The sequence below is a fragment of the Camelina sativa genome, chromosome 5 (assembly GCF_000633955.1).
Source record: "Camelina sativa cultivar DH55 chromosome 5, Cs, whole genome shotgun sequence".
NCBI lineage: Eukaryota > Viridiplantae > Streptophyta > Magnoliopsida > Brassicales > Brassicaceae > Camelina > Camelina sativa.
This window is the reverse complement of record NC_025689.1, coordinates 3,199,915-3,222,610: the sequence shown is the minus strand read 5'-3', so window position 1 is coordinate 3,222,610 and position 22,696 is coordinate 3,199,915. Positions and strand designations below refer to the sequence as shown.

The following is a 22,696-nucleotide window of genomic DNA, read 5'->3' as shown; positions in this document are numbered from 1 at the left end:
ACGGTTCTCATGAGCTTTTTAACGTTGCTTTGTTTGACTCAGTCACGCCAACGAGATTACTAGAATACGCAAAAGAACGCAGGCAGAAAAATTACCACACGCACTTTGCAACGTGATCAACGATTGTGGTTACGGGTTTGTTCATATTTAACGCAATGAAACACTTGTTCGGAGATACCGAATAAGACTCAGGTAACTCTTTATCCCACTAAAATAAGCTCTTTTCCATAGATATTATTTAATTTGTTAAATGAAGCTATTTACTGACAAGAGATATAGATGCTCCTGAAACCGATATGGATTTTGGGAAAGAGGCACGAAAAGCTCTCGTTGAGATTGTGCAAGGGAAAGCATTGAAAGTGATTGTCTATGAGAAATATAAATATCAACGATTGGTCGCGGATTTATATTGTGCAAAGGATTTTGTTCAAGTAAAATTACAATTACTTTACTTTCTTTCCATCTGATAAAAACTGTTAAAACCAATTTTTTTTGTTTATTTATAGGAAGAAATGCTGAAAGGAGGCTTTGCATGGCATTACATACATCATTACCAGAAAATGACGACGTTCATAATTTTGACAATTAATTAATTGAGAGGTTTTTCAAAGTTTGCCAAGACTAAATAAGAGCAGTCATTAGAATATTCTTTCATTCCCACTTACAACTCCATCGTTATTATTTTTATTACAAATCTTCTAAAAGTGGAAGCTACCTTCACTTCACATGATTAATTGTTGGCATTATAATTGTGCATTTGGTTGTTGGTGTTTGGATTCAGTTTCGTGGCTTTTTTATTTAAAAAAACAGAACTATTTGATTTTAATTTTGGCTAACAATAATTTATATTTTTGATTAATATCAAAATGTTTTATTGAGATGATATTTGAAAAAGAGAGTTTTGATCACATGGTTTTATTTTATGCTTTTTAAAAACATATTCAGTTTTTCAATTTGGGTGTGATTATACTTAGACAAAATTAAATGTTTTATACCATCAATTGTAATTTAATATTGATTTCTGAATATGTAGTTAATGGTCATAGTGGCAGCAGAGTAAATAATTTGCATAAGCTATTAAAGATAAATAAAAAACCTAGAAATACAAAACCATAATTTATAATTGCTACATGAGCTATGCATTGTTGAGCAAATTGATTAGTTTGTCTTTGAAGAAAAAAATTGATTCACTTGTCAAATGGATGATCATAGTTGGTATGCTTTTGATTTTAATTAATTCGGCGAAAAAAATAGTAAAATAGTGTTTGATTGACTGAAGATTTTTCGTACAAGCTCTTTGTTATTCAATAGTAGATTTATTTAAAATAAAAAATATGACATTATATTTACAACTTAACCATATTAGAAACTGTAAATAAACCGTCAAACATTAGCTATGTCACAAAACATATTTGGTTAACAAATCTGTTAAGTACTTTTGAAACAAATCCTAAAATACTTGTTTATTATTTAAATGTAAACTTATATATTCAAATATCTTATCCATAAAAAAAAATCAGTTAAAATCCTATTATATTAATTGAGAAGTAAAAAATTACATTCAATTGCCATTAGAAAAAATTAATTAAACTTAATTAACTAATTTAAATAAATATAATTAATTAAAAATAAAAACACTCACAGATCAAATATTAAAAAATCTAAAAAAAAATTTTCTCTCTCTAATAAATTATGGACGAAATTACTAATTATTATTTTAAAAAAAAAATATATAAACCAATCAGAATTTTAAAAACTAAGATTTTATATCCAAGCATACAATACAATTATTTTTAATAACTAAATTCAAAAATTTTGTTAAGATTTCAAATTATGATTCTCCTATCATGTTTATTTTATTTTATTTACAAATTTTTTGAAATTTTCATTTAATACTTATAATTAATAAAATGCATATTTTTTGCGTATGTTGTGATTTGAATTTTTTAAAACGAAGATATATTACTCAGTGTATGAAAATGTGTGTTTTACTTTCCATATTGGCGGATTGGTAAAACTAAATTTATATAAATGATAAATTAATAATTTTTATTTGCTCACATAATATTACTATTTTATATTTCACAAAATAATGATGCAAATATAACAAATAAACAATATAAACTGGAATAATACGTCAAAAATAAAATACTATAATATTCTAAAATAATTAGTATTCAAATAGACTAATAGATTTATATAACAATTAAAAATAAATATTATCTTAAACAAAATAATTTTTTTAAAAATGAAATAGTAATAATTTTTATTATTATTTTATAAATTTTTTTAAAAATGTTGACTCGTGATTTAAGCACGGGATATATTCTAGTGATTGATTATACCACATTACTAACAATTGACACCGTAGTTATTTTTTTTTCGTTTTCTCAAATCGATAATATCATTGAATACATCAAGTTTAACAAAACAACGACATCTCATTTGTAAATGACATAATATTATTTTAATACCATTGCTTTTTTTTGGTGGTTTTTTTGTTTGTTTATTTGTCCCGATTTAACACCATTAAGTTATGGTAATTTATTTGAATTTTTCAATATACGGTATGTTCAATTTTAAATAACACATATTAGAAGCGGGGCTATTGGGCCTGATGCTCTTTTGTGGCCCAGAATCAGTTTGCTTTTTTTTTTTTTTGTTATTATTATTTTTTAAAAATAGCAATCAACTACTGTCTGAACTCTGACCGTATGTTTCAAAATAAACCTCCGACTAAAATTGGAAACGATAAAACCTTTTTCAATCGTACTTGTGTGCTTCGTTGTCTTGTTCGTCCCCATCTTCCTCAATCGAACATTATTATTAACTTGCCTTTTTAATTTCCAGAGAATAAATCTTCATGGTTTTCGATTTTCTCCACAGTAAGGAATCTGATTGTTGTTAGCTCGAATTTCTCCGCCGGCGACCTTTTCCGATCAAGTTTGATTCTGAGAATTCGCCAATAGGTAAAATAAGCTGCTGAATATGCCACTCACACACTCAAAGCACAAAAACCAAACCCCCATCTATTTATATCACTCGCCAAAATCTATCAAAAGTATATTCAGTCTTTCTCTATTGGTTGGTGGTTGGGTATACAAAGTTTGATTAGTATTATTTTAGTCTCTACTCTTTTACTTTTTCTTCGATTTCCACTTTTCCAATTTGTTTAGTCTGAAAAAGCAAGTAAATTTTTTTATCTTTTGCTTTTAGAGATAGTGGAAGACAAATCTTGAGCACTGTTTTTGGATCCCTTCTTGTGGAAACTCGCTTTCCTGCTTCTGTAGAGAAAACTAATAAACTAAAGTCATTATTTATCATGAATTATGTGAATTCATTTAATGTGTTTACTTGCTACATTGTTTGATTCTGTCTTGTTGTCTCTCTTTCTTGAACTTTCCTTAATGTCTTTTCGTTTGCGTCTGTGTCTCTATGGCGTTAAAATATATGCAGGTGGAGGGAGCAACATTTTCACCACCAGGAATTGGGCTTTTTCTAAACAAGTCATTGTGTTTTGGTTACAAATCCTATGGATACGAGTCAAAGCCGCATAGAATCCTATCGAACTAAGTCTTTTAGTAGGGAGAGCAGTCTGAGCTCTTCTTTAAGCTTATCACGTAGTTTGCCTCACTTGATTGACAATGACGTCGATGGTGAGAGTGTCTCAGAGGCAGGGGATATTGGGGATCGCTCACTTCGTAGAAGGCATAGTGCTGGTAGAAGAACCCGTTTGTCTGCTGATGATTTGATTGAACAAGGGGCCCTTGATACTTCTTGTCAAGAACAAGATGTATTACATGATCTTCGAGCCTTCAACACAGCTTCTTTAGTCAAACATTTGCCTGAGAACATAACAGCATCTCCTTTACCTACCAAGTCTCTCTTGTCCCCTGAGGAAAACAACCTGGTAGGGACAATCTCTAATTTGGTATAGTTACATTAAAACTGTTTAGTATTATTGGTTTCTCAGTTCAGTGTTATGATCTATGATAGCTCGTGGTTTGTACAGGGAAAGGAGGAAGAGTACGTGTTACCAAAGTCCTTGGAATACATATCATGTCTAATTCACTTGGCTGTTTTTGGGATTTTTGGGGTAAATTCCAGTGGCTTTTTTACTCTCGAGATATGCTTATCCTCCATGTTTCTTTCTGGCTCTCTGTTGTGCTTTGTTTTGGTTTTAACCATTGTGAATCCCCTCCTTGTCTCTAAATAAACAGGCCATTACGAGATATCTGCTGCAGAAATTGTTTGGACCAACTGGTGCTCGAGTAACAAGTGATGGGAGCATCTTGTACCTTGATCTTCCCTCCAACATGGTAAATGTCGCAATGCACTCATCTCATCTTTAATTAAAACAAACCTATCTTTCTTAAGATAAATTCTCTAGATGATATCTTTTAGGTAGGTTCATTCTTGATGGGTTGGTTTGGCGTCGTATTCAAAGCAGATATAGCAAGGGTTTCTGAATTTGTGGCGATAGGACTATCGACTGGTTATTTGGGTAGCCTTACAACATTCAGCGGTTGGAACCAGAAAATGCTGGATCTTAGTGCTGATGGTCAATGGGTATATGCCATGCTTGGCTTTCTTTTAGGTAAAAACAAAAAATTCCTTTCTCAAAATCTCCAATCACCTCCTAAGATGGATGTAACATACTTACTTACAGCATAAACAACTTTACAGGATTGTTTCTCACGTCATACTCCATAATTCTGGGGGTGGAAACGGCCAAAGGGTTTAAATGGCTTCTTCATAGAAGAGCTTCTTCTGAGGGGAAAAATTCTTGCCTTAAGGTTAACACCTTCCAGAGCCATATCGTGTCCATGACCCTTATGCTTCTGTTGCTTGTGGCTTTACTCACAGCGAGTTCCATTCTGCTTGTGAAAGAATTTGACAAAGGAACAAGCGAGGCTCAGCTATGGTTAGGTTGCTTAGTTGCAGCCCCTGGTGTCTGGCTCAGATGGTTCTTAGCCAGGCTCAATGGACGTGGACTGGGCAAAGATAGACAACACTTGAGGTGGGTCCCATTTGGCACCCTCATTGCAAATGTAGCTGCAGCTTGCGTTATGGCAGCATTGGCCACTTTAAAGAAATCGGTAATAAACTCTCTCCCTCCCTCTCTATCTCTACCAAACAGATAACAGAAGATAACATTCTTTGTATATATTTTCGGAAACAGGTGNCCAAATAGATAACAGAAGATAACATTTTTTGTATATATTATGGGAAACAGGTGAACACGAGAACATGCAACACAGTTGCTTCGAGCATACAGTTTGGTCTGTTGGGATGTCTGAGCACAGTTTCGACCTTAATGGCTGAGTTCAATGCGATGAGAGAAAGTGATTACCCATGGAGAGCCTATGCGTATGCATCTTTTACCATTGCAGTTTCTTTTGCGATTGGAACTGTTATATACTCAGTCCCTGTCTGGACAGTAGGATTCAGTTAGTTTTATCAAAGTCTTTTGCAGATGATGTGAAGATACATATTTGTAACAATTGGTACAGATGTATGATTAGATCGGTCACAATCAAATTATACCTTGTGCAGAAGTAATAAGAGCAAACTTTTTATACTATAATGATAACTTTTTCTGTTTTACACAAGATATGATGATTCTATATTCCACACTGAGAAGCAGTACTGCTGAAAAGAAAGAAAAAAAAAACACAACCACTAACAAAAACCTGTACATTCCTGCTTCAGACCATTGTCGTTACACTTCTCCCAACTTTCTCTCCATAAAAGAGACAAACAGAGATGTCAAGTCGACGAATTCATCACACAAAAGGAGAACCAGACATACATAAGTCTAAAGGGAACGGCTCATTTCTCTTGTGGGATGTAGCTGTAAGTGGAACAGCTGGTCTCTGTCTTTGTCACCTGCAGAAGAAAGAGAGACAAAATAAAAATGACGTAAGGAAGATGTCTTGTAATCAACCTCTGAAGTCTGTGGTTTCCATCACAAATATAAATAACTACGAACCTCTGAAGTATGAGAGGATCCTGAAGGAAGAAATGGTGTCCAGAGAATAGGGTCTCCAAGAGGATCCAATGTATTGTAGTTGGTGAGCAATGGAGCAGTTAAGAGAGAGGTAAGTGGGTACATGCTTTTCTGCAGAGACAAAGCAGCTGAAGCAGCAGCACCGCCTAAAGGAACTCCATGACTCACAACTGGTTTCTCTATTGCCTTGCCGTGATTCTTTTCCATATTGATGATGTTACGATTTGCATTCTCATCGTTTTCACTAGTGCTGCTTTCTTGGATCTTCAGTACTTTCTCTTCTAGGCTCTTGTAGGCAGGCGACTGAGACAAGATACTTAAAGCAGAAGAGCTTGATGGTGATGATATTTCTTTTTCTTTTCTCTGACTGCCACGAAGGACGCCAAGGTTTGGCACCTTGTATGGTTCTGTTGCCTGGGATGTGTGTTCCAGTGTTTTAAGCTCAGTACCAGCATCTTCCACTTTTGCATCCTCTGATGCTTTTGATGAAGATTCTGGTTGACGGGTTTTGTTGACTCCCCACCATTTTATGTATCCTGTTAGATCGATCTTTCTTTCCAGACAAAAACTACCTAGAAAGTCACCTTCTGTTCCTCGATCATCACCTGCCCCTGTTATTATTAATGATCATGAGTTTTACATGGTCTGATGCAATGCAAGCACACATTTGTTTCAATCACGTCAATGTTGTTAGTAACTCACCGTAATGAATGTTACTGAAGTATTCAGGTCCAGGCATACGACTGGCTGATGCATCCCATCGGCTGGTTGGGAATTGCAAAATAATTGGAAAGACAGCAGAAATGTATATCAGGCATGAATGTTAATTGTGACAAAGAAAGGTTAAAAAGACAAAACGAAAGAGTGCTACATCCAAAACAGTGAAGATAGCTTTTCCATATCCCTATACCTAAGAGTAGCATGTAGACTTTTTAAATGAAATCAACTAGTGATAGTCCACCATGTGTCAATTAAATCAAACAGTGATGATCCATATTGTTTCACTAAAAAACTTTCCGTATAGGCATTCACACAAACATAATCCTTCTTAACACCACAGGTCTCGGACAAAACAAAGAAATGGGAACTTAAGCCAATTGTTTTACCTTTGAAGTCCACGATATTTCGCGATTCCCCTTGAGAAACCGCTGCTTTTTCTGCCAAAGGGATATCTAAAGAGTATTAGCAATAAATGGTTCTTAGAAGAAAAATATATTACTTTTAAGTACATACGCACCTACGTAGAGATGCAAGGTATTCTTCCCTCGAGAGACTTTGCATTTCTTCTAAATCCCTGGTATAATCAGTCACCTACGAGAATGAAATATGTAAATGCATGTAGGTAATTAAAACAATGAAAATTGAGAAGGGTGACCCAGAAACACCTGTAAACATCCTTCTTCCAATTATGCATATATATAGATCATGGAAATTATTAAGAAATCCACATGGTTGAAGAGTATAAACCGCAACTTATAAAGCATACTAGCGTAGCAATAATCTCACCGGAAAATTTATAAGTGTCCCAGGGCCCCAGTATTTCAAGGCAGCAAGGTCATAAGCTCTAGCAGCAGCCTCTTCATCATCATATGCTCCTGTAAAGTAAGAGTTGGATTCTTCAGTCATAGATAATCAAATTTGATATGCAAAAAAAAACATAATCAACACCTATATAAAGCCTTTAGCTAGCTTACCTAGATAAACTGGTGTGGCGATGTTTGCGTCAACCATGAAAGAAAATACAAAGGAAACAGAAAAGATCAGCTTTTGATGCTCCAAACAAGAGAAAACTCATTGCAAATGACGAAAATAATTAAATTAAATCGGATGCGTAGAAAAAGAAAGGAAGAGAAACCTTGTTTTCCTTTCTTGTTCTGGTTTTGGTTCCAGGTACTCTTATCCCAAAGGTGAGCTTCATAACGACCTGTCCATCTATGTCTGTGCTCAACAAATTAAACAAACAAAAACGCATCAACCATCTCCTACTACTAAGATGATACGATTGGAGGAAGCAATTTGATTGATTTCGGATCTACAAGGATCTATCATAAGAACACCAACACCCAACTCATTTCTTCTGATTTATGCCTTTGGAACAATTCATACCTCCACTACAGAATGAGGTCTGGTATTCTTAAAAATCTGATAATGATGTTCAGAACAATTAAACCGATTTCCAGATAACTCATCTCTAACCAAAGGCCATATGCATATCCACTTAATCTAAACACTCAGCAATTCAAAATCAAACCTAAACCGACACAATTCAGATTTGAAGGTAAAATTAGATGATATTAGCGAAAAATGTCAAATCAGTACCTGGTGACTCCGCGGTATATAGAACTCCTTTTACCAGCGGTACACGGCGGCATTTTACTAATACGCTCCTTAGCAGTACAACCTCTCTCTTTCTTCGCCTTCTTAAATCCTCTATACAACAACATCTGATCACTCGCCGCCACTGTCTCCGAGCTCTCTCCTCCTCCTCCTCCTCCTCCTCCTCCGCTACATCCTGCCTCTGTCTTAGGTCCGTGATCTGACGACGACACCGACGCCATGATCGGAGAACCTTTTTTCCCCCAAAACCAAACCCTAGGCGCACTACGGCTAAGCAAAACGGAGCTTGTTACAGTAGAAGCAAAGAGAGAGAGAAATGCGAAAAATTCAACTTTGTTTGACTCTTCCTTTTTCACCGAATACAATGATTTTGATTTTTGTTCTTCTTCTTTGGGCAAATCTAAACAACGGCAAAATAAAATAAAAATTACGGAGGTCAATTTTACCATTACGTCCCGATTTTGTTTACTCCTTTTTTAACGAAGCGAAAGATAACAAGTGCAACGGCTATGAACGGGGACGAGGGTGTTTCGGTCATTTAGCTGAATAGGTTTTTTTAAGCTGACGTGTAATAATTATGTCCACGTGTACGTGATCTGTTTTTTTGGTGTTCCTGATGACTGACATTTTTAATGTGGAGTGTTTCCCAACTCTCACCTCGTTCCAAGGAATATTCTTTGTAATGGTACACTCACATTGTTGTTTTTTTTCGTTTTGTTTATCAATTCTTAGCTTACAGTGTTTTCTGAATTTTTGATTCTTCATATTTGGTACCGTTGTAATGACTTACACATCGAATCATTCCATTTTAAAATTCATAATTCAAATTTTTTTGAAATGATTGGTTGAATTGAATTTAATGTCTTGTTCATTGATCCTATTTGTAATTCAATATGTAACTTTAGCCAAACAATTTTCAATACTACAAAACCCAAAATTATTTCGTTTTCTGAATCGAATATATATTATTAGTAGAGGAGATTACAAGTTTACAAACATCATATATATATAATCAATGGGACAAATATACATACAGTGGAAACTACAACATTAATGTGCCTTCGTGTCTATGAAGTGGACTCGGATCTTCTCCTTTGTTTCTCAGCGATTCTATGTAATAAGAATTAACAACAAAAACATGAAAATGTGAGACACCAAATGCTAAATTGGACGGAGTAATTGCTTTTCGTATTATTGCTCTCTCATCTCACCCAATTTTTGGCGTATTAGAGGTTCGAACTCTGTCCCTGCACTTCTTTCACCAAAGGAGATAATGTCACGATACATTTGGTTCGATGGTTGAATACCAGCATCACTCATCCATTCTAAAACCTGCAAAACATTCAAAAGCCAGGACAACTTTTATCTCTGAACCGCAAGAACTCGCTCGGTATTAATCATTGTTATCAATTATAAACAATTTTGCAGGAGAGAGAGAAATCAGTATTACCTCGATGTATTTCCTCCAGTTTCCAACAGCTAAAACTTGTTCCAATAGTATTGCATAAGTCTTGAGATTGATTTCAACACCAGAGGCTATAATCTTATAGAACAGCTGCGTGTAAAAAACATGGTTTGGTTAAAATTCTTGTTTCAATTCTATAAACAACAACTTGGCAGAAATTAGCAGATAAACTAAAAGTTTGTTGCACCTTCATCATTGCTTCTACTTTACCACTCTTCCCGAGAAGATGCAGCATCTGATTTGTTAACCCGATAGAAAGGGATGGCAGGTACGGATCCATCATTTGGATGAGGTCTATTGCTCTTTTCCATTCCTGCAAGCTGCAATGGTGAAAGCAGAAGGAATGATATGTTGCTCTTTCTGTCTTCCGAGAAGGTTACTGTAATCTTTATTTAAACATACAACAACAACTTACGTGTTACAAGCCGAAAAAATCTCAAAGAAAACCGCGCCAGTGAAGGGGACTTCTTTTTCCTGCATCAAATCCATCAGGACAAAGACATTTGACGGTTGACCTCCCTTATTGAAAGCTCTCATCAAAGCTGAACATGCGATAGAATCTGGTTCTATTCCATTTGCTTCCATTTCCAGGAAGAGATCACAAGCATTTCCCCACTTTTCTGGCGACACAAAACCATCCAAGAGAATTCAGATCCATGGAACACATTTTGTTACAGTTTTTATAAACAGTCTTGCACTCATGGTATATACCTGAAGCATTGTAAGCATGGAGCATTGAAGTGTACGCGATCACATCAGGTTCGCACCCAGCCAATTTCATCTCGTTAAATATGGATTCTGCTTCTGTAACTTGACCCTGGAAATTATCACAAAGAAAGTGACAGTGTCAAACCATACGAAAATCAGAATTCTATCGAATACATGTCTTCTGCTGAACTCAAACTCTAAGCACTTGCCTGTTTGCTGTAAGCACATAGAACAGAAGAGTACACCTCCTTAGTCAATGGAATACTGAGATCTTTCATCTCCTTCAGGTAACTAATTGCTTCAGGGTATTTTGACATCCTACATGAACCACTTATAAGGATAGTGAAAGTAACAGAATCAGCTTTGACTTTCTTCTTTCTCATAGTCTGATACAATGCAATGGCTTTCTCAAGTTCTGCAGCATTTATATAGCTTCCAATGGCTGAGTTATAGGCTGCCGTATTGAGATTGATACCTCTCGACTGTGCTGCGGAAAGTACAGTTTCAACATTCACTTTTTTCTTAGACCTACTACAAGCAGCCAAAAGAGTGCACACTGAAACAACATTTGGCTTAATGCCGTCTTGTTCCATCTGCCGGAAGATTTCCACAGCTTCAGGTAGAAACCCATTAGACCCATAAGCATCAATCAATGCATTGTAGGTAACAACATTAGGCTTTCTCCTTTCCTTCCTCATCATGAGGAATACCTCCTTTGCCTTTCCAGGTTGACGTGATCTTCCATAAGAATTGAGCAAGCTTGTATAAGAGACCACGTCTGGGATAATACCATTCCGCTTTATTTCTTCAAAAACTGAGAGAGCATTATCACTCATTCCATGAACGGCGTAGGCACCCATTAAGGCATTAAAGGAAACAATATTAGGTTTCAGACCTTCTGCAAGCATTGCTTCGAACACGGCCCTGCAGTTTTCTATCTCTCCCGTGACAGAGTATAAATGCATAATGCTCGTAAATGTCACGACATCAGGTCGGCATTCAGATCTCTTTTCCCTCATGGAATTGAATACATCAAGGGCTTGGCTACTTTGACCAAGCTTTGAAAGGCAATATATAATGATGTTAAACGTGGTGGTATCCGGACGAACTTTAGCTCCGTTCATAAGCTCAAAATAAGATAGCGCTTTTGAATACTGACGACCACTCTTGTATGCTGACAACACAATGTTGTGAGTGACCAAATCCGGTCCAACTCCGTTATCTGTCATTTTCATGCATACTTCCAAAGCCTCTCTCCAGTTTCCACTAGAACCACAAGCATTGATCAGATTATTGTAGGTTGAACGACTAGGAGCGATCTGCAAAACCAGAAAAGGATCAAAACCGTATTTAAGCAACACTGACAAGGCAAACTGTGAGGAAAAAAAAGAGTAAAGTTTACACACAGCTGCTCGTAACATGTCATCCATAAGATTCATAGCCCAGCGCCACTGACCAGCTCGACCATGGGCATTGATAAGAGCATCATACGTCTCAGCATCCGGTTTGCAGCTACACACATAGCATAACGTTCCCACTAAACTTATCTCCATAATGTTCCAATAAGAACAATTTCAGATGAAAACAAACCTCCATTTCTGCATTTCAAAGAAGAGACCACGAGCCTGATCAACCCAATTATGTCTAGCATGAAGCCTAATCATCATATTGTATATATCATTCCTTGCAGAGTAGTTCTTCTGAATCTTCATCCACTTGAAGACATTCACACAAAGCTCGATACACCCTCTTCTACTAAGCTCCTGCAATAAGTTACAAAATTCAAACTCCACTAAGCTCAATTTCATCACTGAAAGACCAATCAAAATCGAGACATACCCTGATAAGAACCGGGAAATTCCTCCTAGCAAACCGGCCGACCCAGGAATTGAGAACGCCATCAACTTCTTCCCAACGATTGAGAGCCATAAGCCGGTCCACAACCTCTGATACACTCCAATCTTTCTGAAACCGGTCGTTCTCAACCCGAAGTCGGTAACGTCTCGGAATATCAGCTTTCCTGAACCCGCCGACGCGGACTGAGACCTCATGCTCACCTCGGTCGTAGTTCACAGACACAGATTTCTTCTCCTGGAATGCTTCAGAGGCCTTCGTAGCTCCCGGCTTATCGGCGCGGGAAGATTCCGGCGGAGTGACGAGCTTGAAATTGGTAACGGTAGCCATTAACAGCCAAACGAGGAAGGTAGAGAGAGAGAGAGAGAGAGAGAGAGAGAGAGCTCTTCGGTGGATAAAAGGGATAACATTTACACTCACGGCTACGGACCTTAAAAGCCCATCTACGATGTTTTCGGCCCATTAATATTCATTGATTTTAATACTAAGCTTAATATAGTATCAAACATAAGTTTAATTAGGCTAAAATTAGTCACACCAAAAAAAAAAAATTAGGCAAAAATTAGTAGTAAAATATAGACAAAAGAACGACAAATGATTTTTTAAACGTGTTTGAACAGACTTTTTTAATCCTCATGTAGTCACTGTAAATGCCAATAAAAACAAACGAGAGACAGAATATAATATTAATCTTGGAGATGTTTACCGCACCTTATTTAGTGTTTTCATGGTATCGGGGACAAGTCAACAACGTGGGTCGTATCGTATCATACCATTGACAAGGTACCAAAAGTAGGAGACGCGGAGCCAGTTTGCAACAAAACCAACTCAACAAATAGTTTGGTGCTAGTTCTACTAAAGCACATTTAGTGTTTGTTGTTATCTGATGAATGATGATGTTTATGTTTAAAACAAAATTTGCATAAATCCAAAGTCATTACATACTAATTCACCAATAATAACAGCAAACTAAACTCTGGTTGAAGGGTTTTGGAATCTCCTGAGCTTTCTTGAAACGGAAAGAATTCCCAGGGAAATGTCTCGATGGCGGTCATCCTTGCCACACTGCCTTTATCCAACAAACATGTCTCGATGCTCAGCTAACGAAGACATTTCTCCTTGTTGTCGTGGCGAACAAACAAATAAAAAAAGTCAGACAAGGGAAGAAACAGTCTAGATTTACTACCTAAGCTAAGACATATTTACTACCTCTTTGAGTTGCCTAGCAAGTTCTTCCATTCGTGGTCTCATCTTTTGGTCCAGCACAATCTCTATACCATCGTATATCTGCAATTCAAGTATGAACAGTTCTTCTAACGTCATTCCATCTAGATTTCTTCCATTCATTCTCCTGAGAGTATGGATAAGAGAAAAACAGTTAAGGGTCTAAGAGTTTCAGGAAATGGGAGGATGTGCAAACTGAGTCTTACTCATTCAAAATCCAGAGCCGCTCGAACTCCATCTGCGGGGATTCACACATTCTTCTCTCAAATGCCTCCTGTTTTCTAGAGCTAGGCCAAAGAAAAAAAAGTAAAAATCCCATCTAGGCAACTAGGCAAGAGCTAAATTAGGTACCAATGCAAATCGGTTTTAATACCAAAACCAACAGAGCGAATTAACAAGGCCAAGAGACTACCTGCTACCAGAGGATCTCCCGAAGCCATCTTTGAACTCTGCTGACTTCTTCTGCAAAATTTGTAAGCTGTTTGAGTGAATATCGAAGGAGGAAGAAAGCCTCAAAGATTGATAGTACTGTCTATGATATAAAATCTTAACCTCTTGTAGCAGCTTTACTTTCTCCTGAAATGGCAAAAAACAAGCAGGTTGAGAATTGCAAGATTTTCCAGGTGAGGAGTGCAAAGAAGTAAGTAATTTCTCATCAATCACCTTATGGTTCTTCACAATGAGAAGTGCATCCGTTAACTGGCTTTGAAGTAAGCTAAGCTCGGCATAATTCAGACCATCAAGATCCTTACCGGTCATTCTCCTGTAGAAAAACAAAATCTGAACCACAATGGAAAGGGAAAGAAAGAATCAAAGAAATGGGAAATGGGAGATGTGAAATGAGTTAAACCTGGTCAAAAAGCGTAGTCTACTAAGTTCCCTCCCCATAGAAGACTGGAGAAGCAGCGTGAAAACGATATGTGAGCAAAAAACAGAAAATACATATACAGAGAGATAAAAACTCCATCATAGAACAACAAGGGTATGGTGTGTACATACCGATGCTTCCTGATCTTGTCCGCGTGGTCTTAGTTCAACAAATCTGTAAAGACAGAAGAAGTTGGTTAGATGATCGATCGAAGCTTATGTTCGATGAACCAACCAACAGCTCAGAACCTTAGAGCTAGAGGATTTCGTAGACTTTCTCAAAAACAGTAATAGCTAAACCTAGGAATCGAAACAGGGAATTTATAATTCAGATTGATTTAGCATCTGAGTAATGGCTATAATCTGTAAGTCATAGAACTAATTGAAACCATAGAACCAAGTCGAGTTTACCTGCTGCCGGAGCACTCGCAGAAATTGCAGAGCACACTCATCTTCTTCTCTCGCCCCATATCAATCCTCAGCACACTCATCTTCTTCTCTGGCATGTCCTTCCGGTGACAACGGTTTTGGAATCTCCTAAGCTTTCTTGAAACGGAAAAAAGTCGCAGGGAAATGTCTCGATGGCGGTCATCCTTGCCACTGCCGTTAGCCAACAAACATGTCTCCTGCTTAGCTAACAAAGACATCGTCTCCTTGTTGTTGTGGCGAACAAACGAATAAAAAGTCAGACAAGGGAAGAAACAATCAAGATTTACTACCTAAGACTAAGACATATACATAACATATTTACTACCTCTTTGAGTTGCCTCGCAAGTTCTTCCATTCGTGGTCTCATCGACTGGAACCGCACTCTCTTTAAACCATCGTATATCTGAATTTCAAGTAAGACCACTTCGTGGAGCGTCATTCCATCTAGATTTCTTCCATTCATTCTCCTGAGAGTATGGATAAAAGAAAAAAAGTAAGGGTCAAAGAATTAAAAGAATTAACAGTTTCAGGAAATGGGAGGATATGCAAACTGAGTCTTACTCTTTGAAAATCCAGAGCCGCTCGAACTCCATCTGCGGGGATTCAAACATTCTTCTCTCAAATGCCTTCTGTGTTCTCATCTGCAACAGTAATAGAAGTATTAGTGAATAGCGCAATGTGAGATAAGAAGAGAAGAGTGCAATGTGAGATAAGAAGAGAGAGAGGTGTGTATGTACCTCTGGTATTACATCATCTGGCTTTTGTGGCCTATCTTCAGAGCTGCACAATACGCCCAGGAGAAAACAATTGGTTCAAAGGAGGTCAGAAGCAAAAGACTAAGCAGGCATGACGAAATCAATACTAGAGCTAGGCCAAAGAAAAAAAGTAAAAATCCGATCTAGGCAACTAGGCAAGAGCTAAATTAGGTACCAATACAAATCGGTTTTAATACCAAAACCAACAGAGCGAATTAACAAGGCCAAGAGACTACCTGCTACCAGAGGATGTGTAAGGAACAGAGAGCTCTCTACCGAAGCCATCTTTGACCTTTGCTCCCTTCTTCTGCAAAATTTGTAAGCTGTTTGAGTGAATATCGAAGGAGGAAGAAAGCCTCAAAGATTGATAGTACTGTCTATGATATAAAATCTTAACCTCTTGTTTGCACAGCCTTTCATCTTCTAGCAGCTTTACTTTCTCCTGAAATGGCAAAAACAAGCAGTTTGAGAATTGCAAGATTTTCCAGGTGAAGAGTGCAAAGAAGTAAGTAATTTCTCATTTATCACCTTTTGGTTCTTCACAATGAGAAGTGCATCCCTTAACTGGCTTTCAAGTAAGCGAAGCTCGGCATAACTCAGACCATCAAGATCCTTACCGGTCATTCTCCTGTAGAAAAACAAATCTGAACTAAAATCGAAAGGGAAAGAAAAGAATCAAAGAAGAAGAAATGGGAAATCTGTAATGAGTTAAACCTGGTCAAAAGGCGTAGTCTACTAATTTCCCTCTCCATAGAAGACTGGAGAAGCAGCATGAAAACGATATGTGAGCAAAAAAAAACAGAAAATACATATACAGTAGTACAACAGGGTATGGTGAGTGTACATACCGATGCTTCCTGATCTTGTCCGTTTGGCCTTGGTTCAACAAATCTGTAAAGCCAGAAGAATTTGGTTAGATGATCGATCAAAGCTTATGCTCCACGAACCAACCAACAACAGACTATAACTCAGAACCTTAGAGCTAGAAGATTTCTCAAAATCAGTAATAGCTAAACCAAGGAAACGAAACATGGAATTTATAACTCAAGATTGATTCAGCATCTGAGTAGTGGCTAGAGTCTGTAAAGTCATAGAACTCATTCAAACCCTAGAAACGAGTCGAGTTTACCTGCTTCCGGAGCACTCGCAGAACTTGCAGAGCACTCTCATCTTCTTCTCTCGCCCCATATCCATCCTCAGCAAAGAGAAGAATTCGCAAAAAAAAAGATGACTCGATTAAGGAGATTGAAGAACACGAGCACACAATTTGGGTAATCACTAAACCCTAATAATGTACCTCCCTAAACGACTTCTTTTGAATGTGATTGATTTTCCATTTTCATCACAAAAACAAATTTCTTAAATTAACAAATTTCTTAAATCATCACAAAACTCCCTTCGGTTTGGTTTCGGTTCGATTTCTTCGGTTTACATGAACACACAACTGTGAGTAATTTCACTTGCAATCAAAATCGAGACATACCCTGATAAGAACCGGGAAATTCTTCCTAGCAAACCAACGATTGAGAGAAATAAGACGGTCCACAACTTCCGATACACTCCAATCTTTCTGAAACCGGTCGTTCTCAACCCGAAGTCGGTAACGTCTCGGAATATCAGCTTTCCTGAACCCGCCGACGCGGACCGAGACCTCATGCTCACCTCGGTCGTAATTCACAGACACAGATTTCTTCTCTTGGAATGCGTCAGAGGCCTTTGTAGCTCCCGGCTTATCGGCGCGGGAAGATTCCGGCGGAGTGACGAGCTTGAAATTGGTAACGGTAGCCATTAAAGCAAAACGTTGAAGGTAGAGAGAGAGAGATCTTCGGTGGACAAAAGAGATAACATTACACTCACGACTACGGGCCTTAAAAGCCCATCTACGATGTTTTCGGCCCATTAATATTCACGGCTCCAAGATTTGTGATTTTTGTAGAATTGTTTGGATGTTAATTAATAATGGTAGCCATATTGATCTTGTCTGAATGTCTCTCTCTCTCTCGTTAATCCGAACCAACAACAAATTGACTGATCGGTCCACATAATACCAAGAACACAGGTTCGATCGCTAGAATAAATCGAATTTTGATATCACTTGAATAAAACCATATATATATATATATTTAGCTGTATGTACTTATTTTATTTTATTAATGTATTGTTAAATCAGTGTTTTTAACCAAAAAGATTGGTTAAAAGATTTCTTTTCCCTTTACGAAGTTTTACTCTAGCTTGTTATATAGCTTTTTGACAAACAAAATTTTTTTTAAAAAAAAATTAAAAAATATGTCATATACTAAATAAAATAAAAGCAAAATTTTTGTTTTCTCATTGAGTCAATGTTCTCCTCATATATACTACTAAAAGGATTTGTTTTTTAAATTTAGGGAAGTTTCAGATTTGCTTGGACATCACGAGAAAAACGAAACCCTAAAAATAAATTATTAAAGTAAGACATATCTGATTTAAAAAAAAAAAAAACAGAAATCAGGATAACAAGAAAATACAGAGAGATTAGGGAGGGAAGAGATTTGTGCTTTCTTTTTTTCTTTTTTTTTCCTTCCATATCTCTCTGTAATTTTCACTTTTAAACTTTCTAAAAAAAAATTAAACTTTCTTCAAATTTGAAGAACAACAAGAACCTTTTGATATGATTCGCTTCGTCTTCTCTGATTCCAAGTCAAAGATCCTTTGATTCCATTTCTCCTACTTGCTTTTCTTTCTCGTTTTCCTAGGGTTCTTGTTCCTCCTTTCACAATTTCAAGAAGGTTTTTATCGGTTTAGTTTAATTGATTGGTATTAATGGGAAATTGTTGTGGAACAGCAGGATCATTGATTCTAAATGATAAACAAAAGAAAGGTTTTAAATTGTCAAATCCTTTCTCAAACGATTACGGTAACAACCACGATGGTCTTAAGCTTACCGTGCTGAAAGAACCAACGGGTAACGAGATCAAACATAAATACAAATTGGGTCGTGAGCTAGGTCGAGGAGAGTTTGGTGTCACGTATCTATGTACCGAGATCGAGACCGGTGAGGTTTTCGCATGCAAATCGATCTTAAAGAAGAAGCTGAAAACGTCTATTGATATAGAGGATGTCAAGAGAGAAGTTGAGATCATGAGGCATATGCCTGAACATCCTAATATTGTTGCCTTGAAAGAGACGTATGAGGATGATAAAGCTGTTCATTTGGTTATGGAGCTTTGTGAAGGCGGTGAGCTTTTCGATAGGATTGTGTCTAGAGGGCATTATACGGAGAGAGGTGCAGCTTCGGTTATTACGACAATCATGGAGGTCGTTCAGGTTTGTGTAGGGTTTTGTTGTATGAAAACTTTGTTTGGACATTATTGATCTTTAACATTGCTTGAAAGGCACGTTTTCGATTTTTTGTGTTTATGTGAGGGGGTAATGTGGCCTTATTAAATGTGTGTTGCAGATGTGTCATAAGCATGGAGTAATGCATAGAGACCTAAAACCTGAGAACTTCTTGTTTGCAAACAAGAAGGAATCTGCATCTTTGAAGACTATTGATTTTGGTCTCTCTGTTTTCTTTAAACCAGGTGATGTATTATCATCATTAAGGGATTGAGAAAGGCTGCTTGATTAATTTGCGGTGTTGGAAGCAATCTTTAACCATTAGTGTTTTGTTTGTAGGCGAGAGATTTAACGAAATCGTTGGGAGTCCTTACTACATGGCTCCCGAGGTATTAAGGAGGAGTTATGGACCAGAAATTGACATTTGGAGTGCAGGCGTGATTCTTTATATATTGCTATGTGGTGTTCCACCTTTTTGGGCAGGTTTAGTTTTGTTTTTTTTGTGTTTGTTTTTATAGAATTCTTACAAAGGTAATGACACCTTTTTGCGATCTTGTTTGTTTGCAGAAACCGAACATGGAGTCGCAAAAGCTATTCTTAAATCTGTAGTTGATTTCAGAAGAGACCCCTGGCCCAAAGTTTCTGAAAATGCAAAAGATCTGATAAAGAAGATGCTTCATCCTGATCCAAGGCGTCGTCTTACAGCTCAACAAGTTCTTGGTATCATCTCTGCTTTCAAATGCAATAGTGTATTTTCTTCCTCATTTGTAATCATTGTTAAGATACTCAATCATCTTTTGTTTACAGATCATCCGTGGATACAGAATGGTAAGAATGCTCCAAATGTATCATTGGGTGAAACCGTAAGAGCAAGGCTTCAACAGTTCTCTGTTATGAACAAGCTCAAGAAAAGAGCACTCAGGGTATGTGTACTAATTTTTTTTTATATAGTCTAAATTTGTATTTGGCGGTTGGAAGGAGCTTGAGATTTATTACTTTTCCTTCCATAGGTTATTGCTGAGCATCTATCAGTAGAAGAAACATCTTGCATAAAAGAAAGATTCCAAGTAATGGACACAAGCAATAGAGGAAAAATTACCATCAACGAGCTAGGAATCGGATTGAAGAAACTCGGGATTGTTGTTCCTCAAGATGACATTCAAATATTGATGGACGCGGTAAGCTATCAATTAAGTAGTTACTGAATCAAAGTTTCACATGCAAAAAAATGCATCGACTCTAGCTGTTCTGTTTTAACAGGGAGATGTTGATAAAGATGGTTACTTAGACGTCAATGAATTTGTAGCCATATCGGTACACATCAGGAAGTTAGGCAATGACAAGCACTTAAAGACAGCCTTTACGTTTTTTGATCAAAACAAGAGTGGTTATATCGAAATAGAGGAGTTAAGAGATGCTTTGGCAGATAATGTTGATACTACTAGTGAAGAAGTTGTTGAGGCTATTATCCTTGATGTTGATACCAATAAGGTTAGTAGACACTTCTCTTAAAAAAAAAGTGCATTAAAAGGCTAAAAATTTGAATGTCTTTGAACCGGAAATTTCTACAGGATGGAAAAATAAGTTATGAAGAGTTTGCAACTATGATGAAAACGGGAACAGATTGGAGAAAAGCTTCAAGGCAGTACTCAAGGGACCAATTTAAGTGTCTTAGTATTAAGTTGATGAAAGATGGTTCCTTGCAGTCTAATGGAGATACAAAGTAGAGCTTGGAATCTGCGACAAAGATACTTATCCATCAGTCGCAGAAGATTGGATTGAATCTATATCAAAGGGAAGGTATATATATTTGTTCTTTCTTTTTGGTGTTTTTTTCTTCACTTACAAGTTACAACTTGTTGTTGGTTTCAACGGGTACCAACTAAGCTTTAGGCCTTTATACTGTTGAATGATCGATCATGTGATCAGGAGAAGCCCGTTTGTGTATATTAATTTAATTGTATGTGAGAAAAATGAAGATCATTAATTATTTTTTGTTTCATGTGAATTGTGTTATTTTCATTATTTTTTTATTACTATTTAGCATATTATATGATCTGCTTTCTGATCGAAACAGAACTAATTGTATGTAGATAACATGAAGATCATCACTTATGTTTTGTTTCTAGTGAATTTTCTTCGTTTTTTTTTTGTTTGCTCTAAATTGACGACAATTACGTTGGTTTCGGTTTATTTCCTATACCTTCCATAAAGTTGGCAAAATACATAAGAGAAAATTGTATGTACTTAATAACGGAATAGAAAATTAGAAATAGTAACGGAATAGAACACCTGATGCAATTTAATTTCCAAAAGAATATTATCATAGTCATCTGATCAACTCAATTCCTTGGCACTATGCACATATCCACAACATGCCGTGTGAATGCGATTTAGGGGATGCAATTGTGATTTTGTGATTTGTGGTCATTCCATAATTTCCGTACCAACTAATTTAACAGACACATCTCTTTAGATATAAAAATATTTAAATAGTTGTACACAACACCTCTTCCACAACTCTTATGGGCATTTATCTGTTTTGAAATATATGTCAGAGAAAAGTTTTATTTTAATTTTTGCTATTTGTTATATAGAACAGTTAGTACAAGATGACAAGAACTATGATTTTTTTTTTATATATATCAACCGAACTATGATATGTATGAACCACACTTAAAACCAAATTATTGATGTCTTTCTGATTTTTGTGTTTAAGTAAAAAAATTATGAAATTCGAAATATTATTGCAATATTATGCATAGCCATAGCTAGGCAGCTAAATTTGATGATAATATCTTCTAATCAATTTTTTTTTTTTGGGTTCTATCTAATAAATTCAAAATTTATGTTACTCATGAGCTTTTTCTCTTATTATGTGCACGTACGAACAAGGTTTTTCTATTATTATAACAAAACCGATTAAAGAATTCAACTATACATTTGGACCAGTAAATGATTCTATTTGAAATTCCATATTTAGAATATTCTACGACGATACAGATAAATGCCGTTTTCTGTGCATATCCATATATGCATGGACAGAGTAATTGGATGTATATAGATCCTTATCCAAATGCCAACGCAAATGTGAATTATCATATTACTTTTGGTTGTTGCATAAAAACTTACTTGTGCAACAAAGACTATGACATAACAAATATATAGTGTTATGTATTTTTTTTTTTTTTTGACGATATATAGTGTTATGTATTATTATGGAGGTATTCTTATGTTATAGATTTTCTATTTCTTTATTTTACGTTTCGCACGTGCTGATTATTTTATTTTATTTTATAATATGTAACAACACAATTAATTATACTCGGTGCCGAAATGGCTTCTCTTCATGGCAAAGGCCTATTTCTAAATCAATATATATATGGAGTTTTCACGTCACAATAAAATGCAAAGTTTGATGAATACATGACTAATCAAATTTAAAAGTAAATGTCTTTACTCTTCTTTTTTTTTCTTTTTCTTTTGAAGTATATATCACGGTACTATACAGCTTTTGTGTCACGGTAGATTTCAAATCCAATTTTTAGAAAATGTAACAAATTTGTGCTAAAGATAGAAATTCATCTCGAAATATAGCCATTGTAAATAAATTTAAAACTTAAAACAGTATTGGTTTCCTCGATAATATACAAAACAAAGACTCTACAACTCAAAGGATCGAATTATAATTCCTAAAATTAATTTTAAGACCTTAGAGGTAAATTAAAA

General features: G+C 36.2%; 5 protein-coding genes across 10 annotated transcripts; 2 read left to right on the top strand and 3 right to left on the bottom strand.

Moving 5' to 3' along the window:
- Positions 2,702 to 5,674, top strand: LOC104785210 (fluoride export protein 1-like). Its single transcript, XM_010510381.2, has 7 exons — positions 2,702 to 2,969; positions 3,457 to 3,910; positions 4,013 to 4,096; positions 4,221 to 4,319; positions 4,405 to 4,597; positions 4,687 to 5,099; positions 5,237 to 5,674. The coding sequence occupies exons 2-7, from the start codon at positions 3,533 to 3,535 to the stop codon at positions 5,453 to 5,455; spliced, it is 1,386 nt and encodes a 461-aa protein (XP_010508683.1). The 5' UTR covers positions 2,702 to 2,969; positions 3,457 to 3,532; the 3' UTR covers positions 5,456 to 5,674.
- On the bottom strand, positions 5,563 to 8,722 carry LOC104793087 (AP2-like ethylene-responsive transcription factor At2g41710). 2 transcript variants are annotated; one of them, XM_010510382.2, is made up of 9 exons: positions 8,330 to 8,722; positions 7,866 to 7,948; positions 7,705 to 7,713; positions 7,517 to 7,605; positions 7,248 to 7,321; positions 7,117 to 7,182; positions 6,713 to 6,774; positions 5,993 to 6,621; positions 5,563 to 5,889 (listed from the first exon to the last, which is right to left on the bottom strand). In XM_010510382.2, exons 1-9 carry the CDS (start codon positions 8,566 to 8,568, stop codon positions 5,833 to 5,835), a joined length of 1,308 nt encoding a protein of 435 aa, XP_010508684.1. In that variant the 5' UTR covers positions 8,569 to 8,722; the 3' UTR covers positions 5,563 to 5,832. The 2 variants fall into 2 exon arrangements, with proteins under 2 accessions (XP_010508684.1, XP_010508685.1); XM_010510383.2 differs by having other exon boundaries at positions 7,117 to 7,167; positions 8,330 to 8,721.
- LOC104785207 (pentatricopeptide repeat-containing protein At2g41720-like) lies at positions 9,308 to 17,437 on the bottom strand. Of its 3 annotated transcripts, XM_010510376.2 has the most exons (11): positions 17,199 to 17,437; positions 12,360 to 12,464; positions 12,111 to 12,283; positions 11,927 to 12,032; positions 10,730 to 11,839; positions 10,524 to 10,629; positions 10,228 to 10,432; positions 10,000 to 10,132; positions 9,798 to 9,902; positions 9,559 to 9,679; positions 9,309 to 9,457 (listed from the first exon to the last, which is right to left on the bottom strand). In XM_010510376.2, the coding sequence occupies exons 2-11, from the start codon at positions 12,447 to 12,449 to the stop codon at positions 9,390 to 9,392; spliced, it is 2,217 nt and encodes a 738-aa protein (XP_010508678.1). In that variant the 5' UTR covers positions 12,450 to 12,464; positions 17,199 to 17,437; the 3' UTR covers positions 9,309 to 9,389. The 3 variants fall into 3 exon arrangements, with proteins under 3 accessions (XP_010508677.1, XP_010508678.1, XP_010508679.1); XM_010510375.2 differs by lacking the exon at positions 17,199 to 17,437 and having other exon boundaries at positions 9,308 to 9,457; positions 12,360 to 12,741; XM_010510377.2 differs by lacking the exon at positions 12,360 to 12,464 and having other exon boundaries at positions 17,133 to 17,437.
- On the bottom strand, positions 13,176 to 17,126 carry LOC104785208. Of its 3 annotated transcripts, none has more exons than XM_010510378.2 (18): positions 16,779 to 17,126; positions 16,498 to 16,540; positions 16,364 to 16,407; positions 16,178 to 16,277; positions 16,047 to 16,091; positions 15,886 to 15,956; positions 15,632 to 15,674; positions 15,456 to 15,535; positions 15,220 to 15,361; positions 14,877 to 15,118; positions 14,598 to 14,640; positions 14,449 to 14,492; positions 14,262 to 14,361; positions 14,151 to 14,174; positions 14,011 to 14,060; positions 13,805 to 13,885; positions 13,584 to 13,725; positions 13,176 to 13,492 (listed from the first exon to the last, which is right to left on the bottom strand). In XM_010510378.2, exons 1-18 carry the CDS (start codon positions 16,841 to 16,843, stop codon positions 13,475 to 13,477), a joined length of 1,377 nt encoding a protein of 458 aa, XP_010508680.1. In that variant the 5' UTR covers positions 16,844 to 17,126; the 3' UTR covers positions 13,176 to 13,474. The 3 variants fall into 3 exon arrangements, with proteins under 3 accessions (XP_010508680.1, XP_010508681.1, XP_010508682.1); XM_010510379.2 differs by having other exon boundaries at positions 13,805 to 13,879; XM_010510380.2 differs by lacking the exon at positions 13,176 to 13,492 and having other exon boundaries at positions 13,583 to 13,661.
- LOC104785206 (calcium-dependent protein kinase 14-like) lies at positions 18,144 to 20,940 on the top strand. Its single transcript, XM_010510374.1, has 8 exons — positions 18,144 to 18,955; positions 19,089 to 19,212; positions 19,307 to 19,450; positions 19,535 to 19,687; positions 19,775 to 19,890; positions 19,978 to 20,145; positions 20,228 to 20,458; positions 20,539 to 20,940. Exons 1-8 carry the CDS (start codon positions 18,452 to 18,454, stop codon positions 20,692 to 20,694), a joined length of 1,596 nt encoding a protein of 531 aa, XP_010508676.1. The 5' UTR covers positions 18,144 to 18,451; the 3' UTR covers positions 20,695 to 20,940.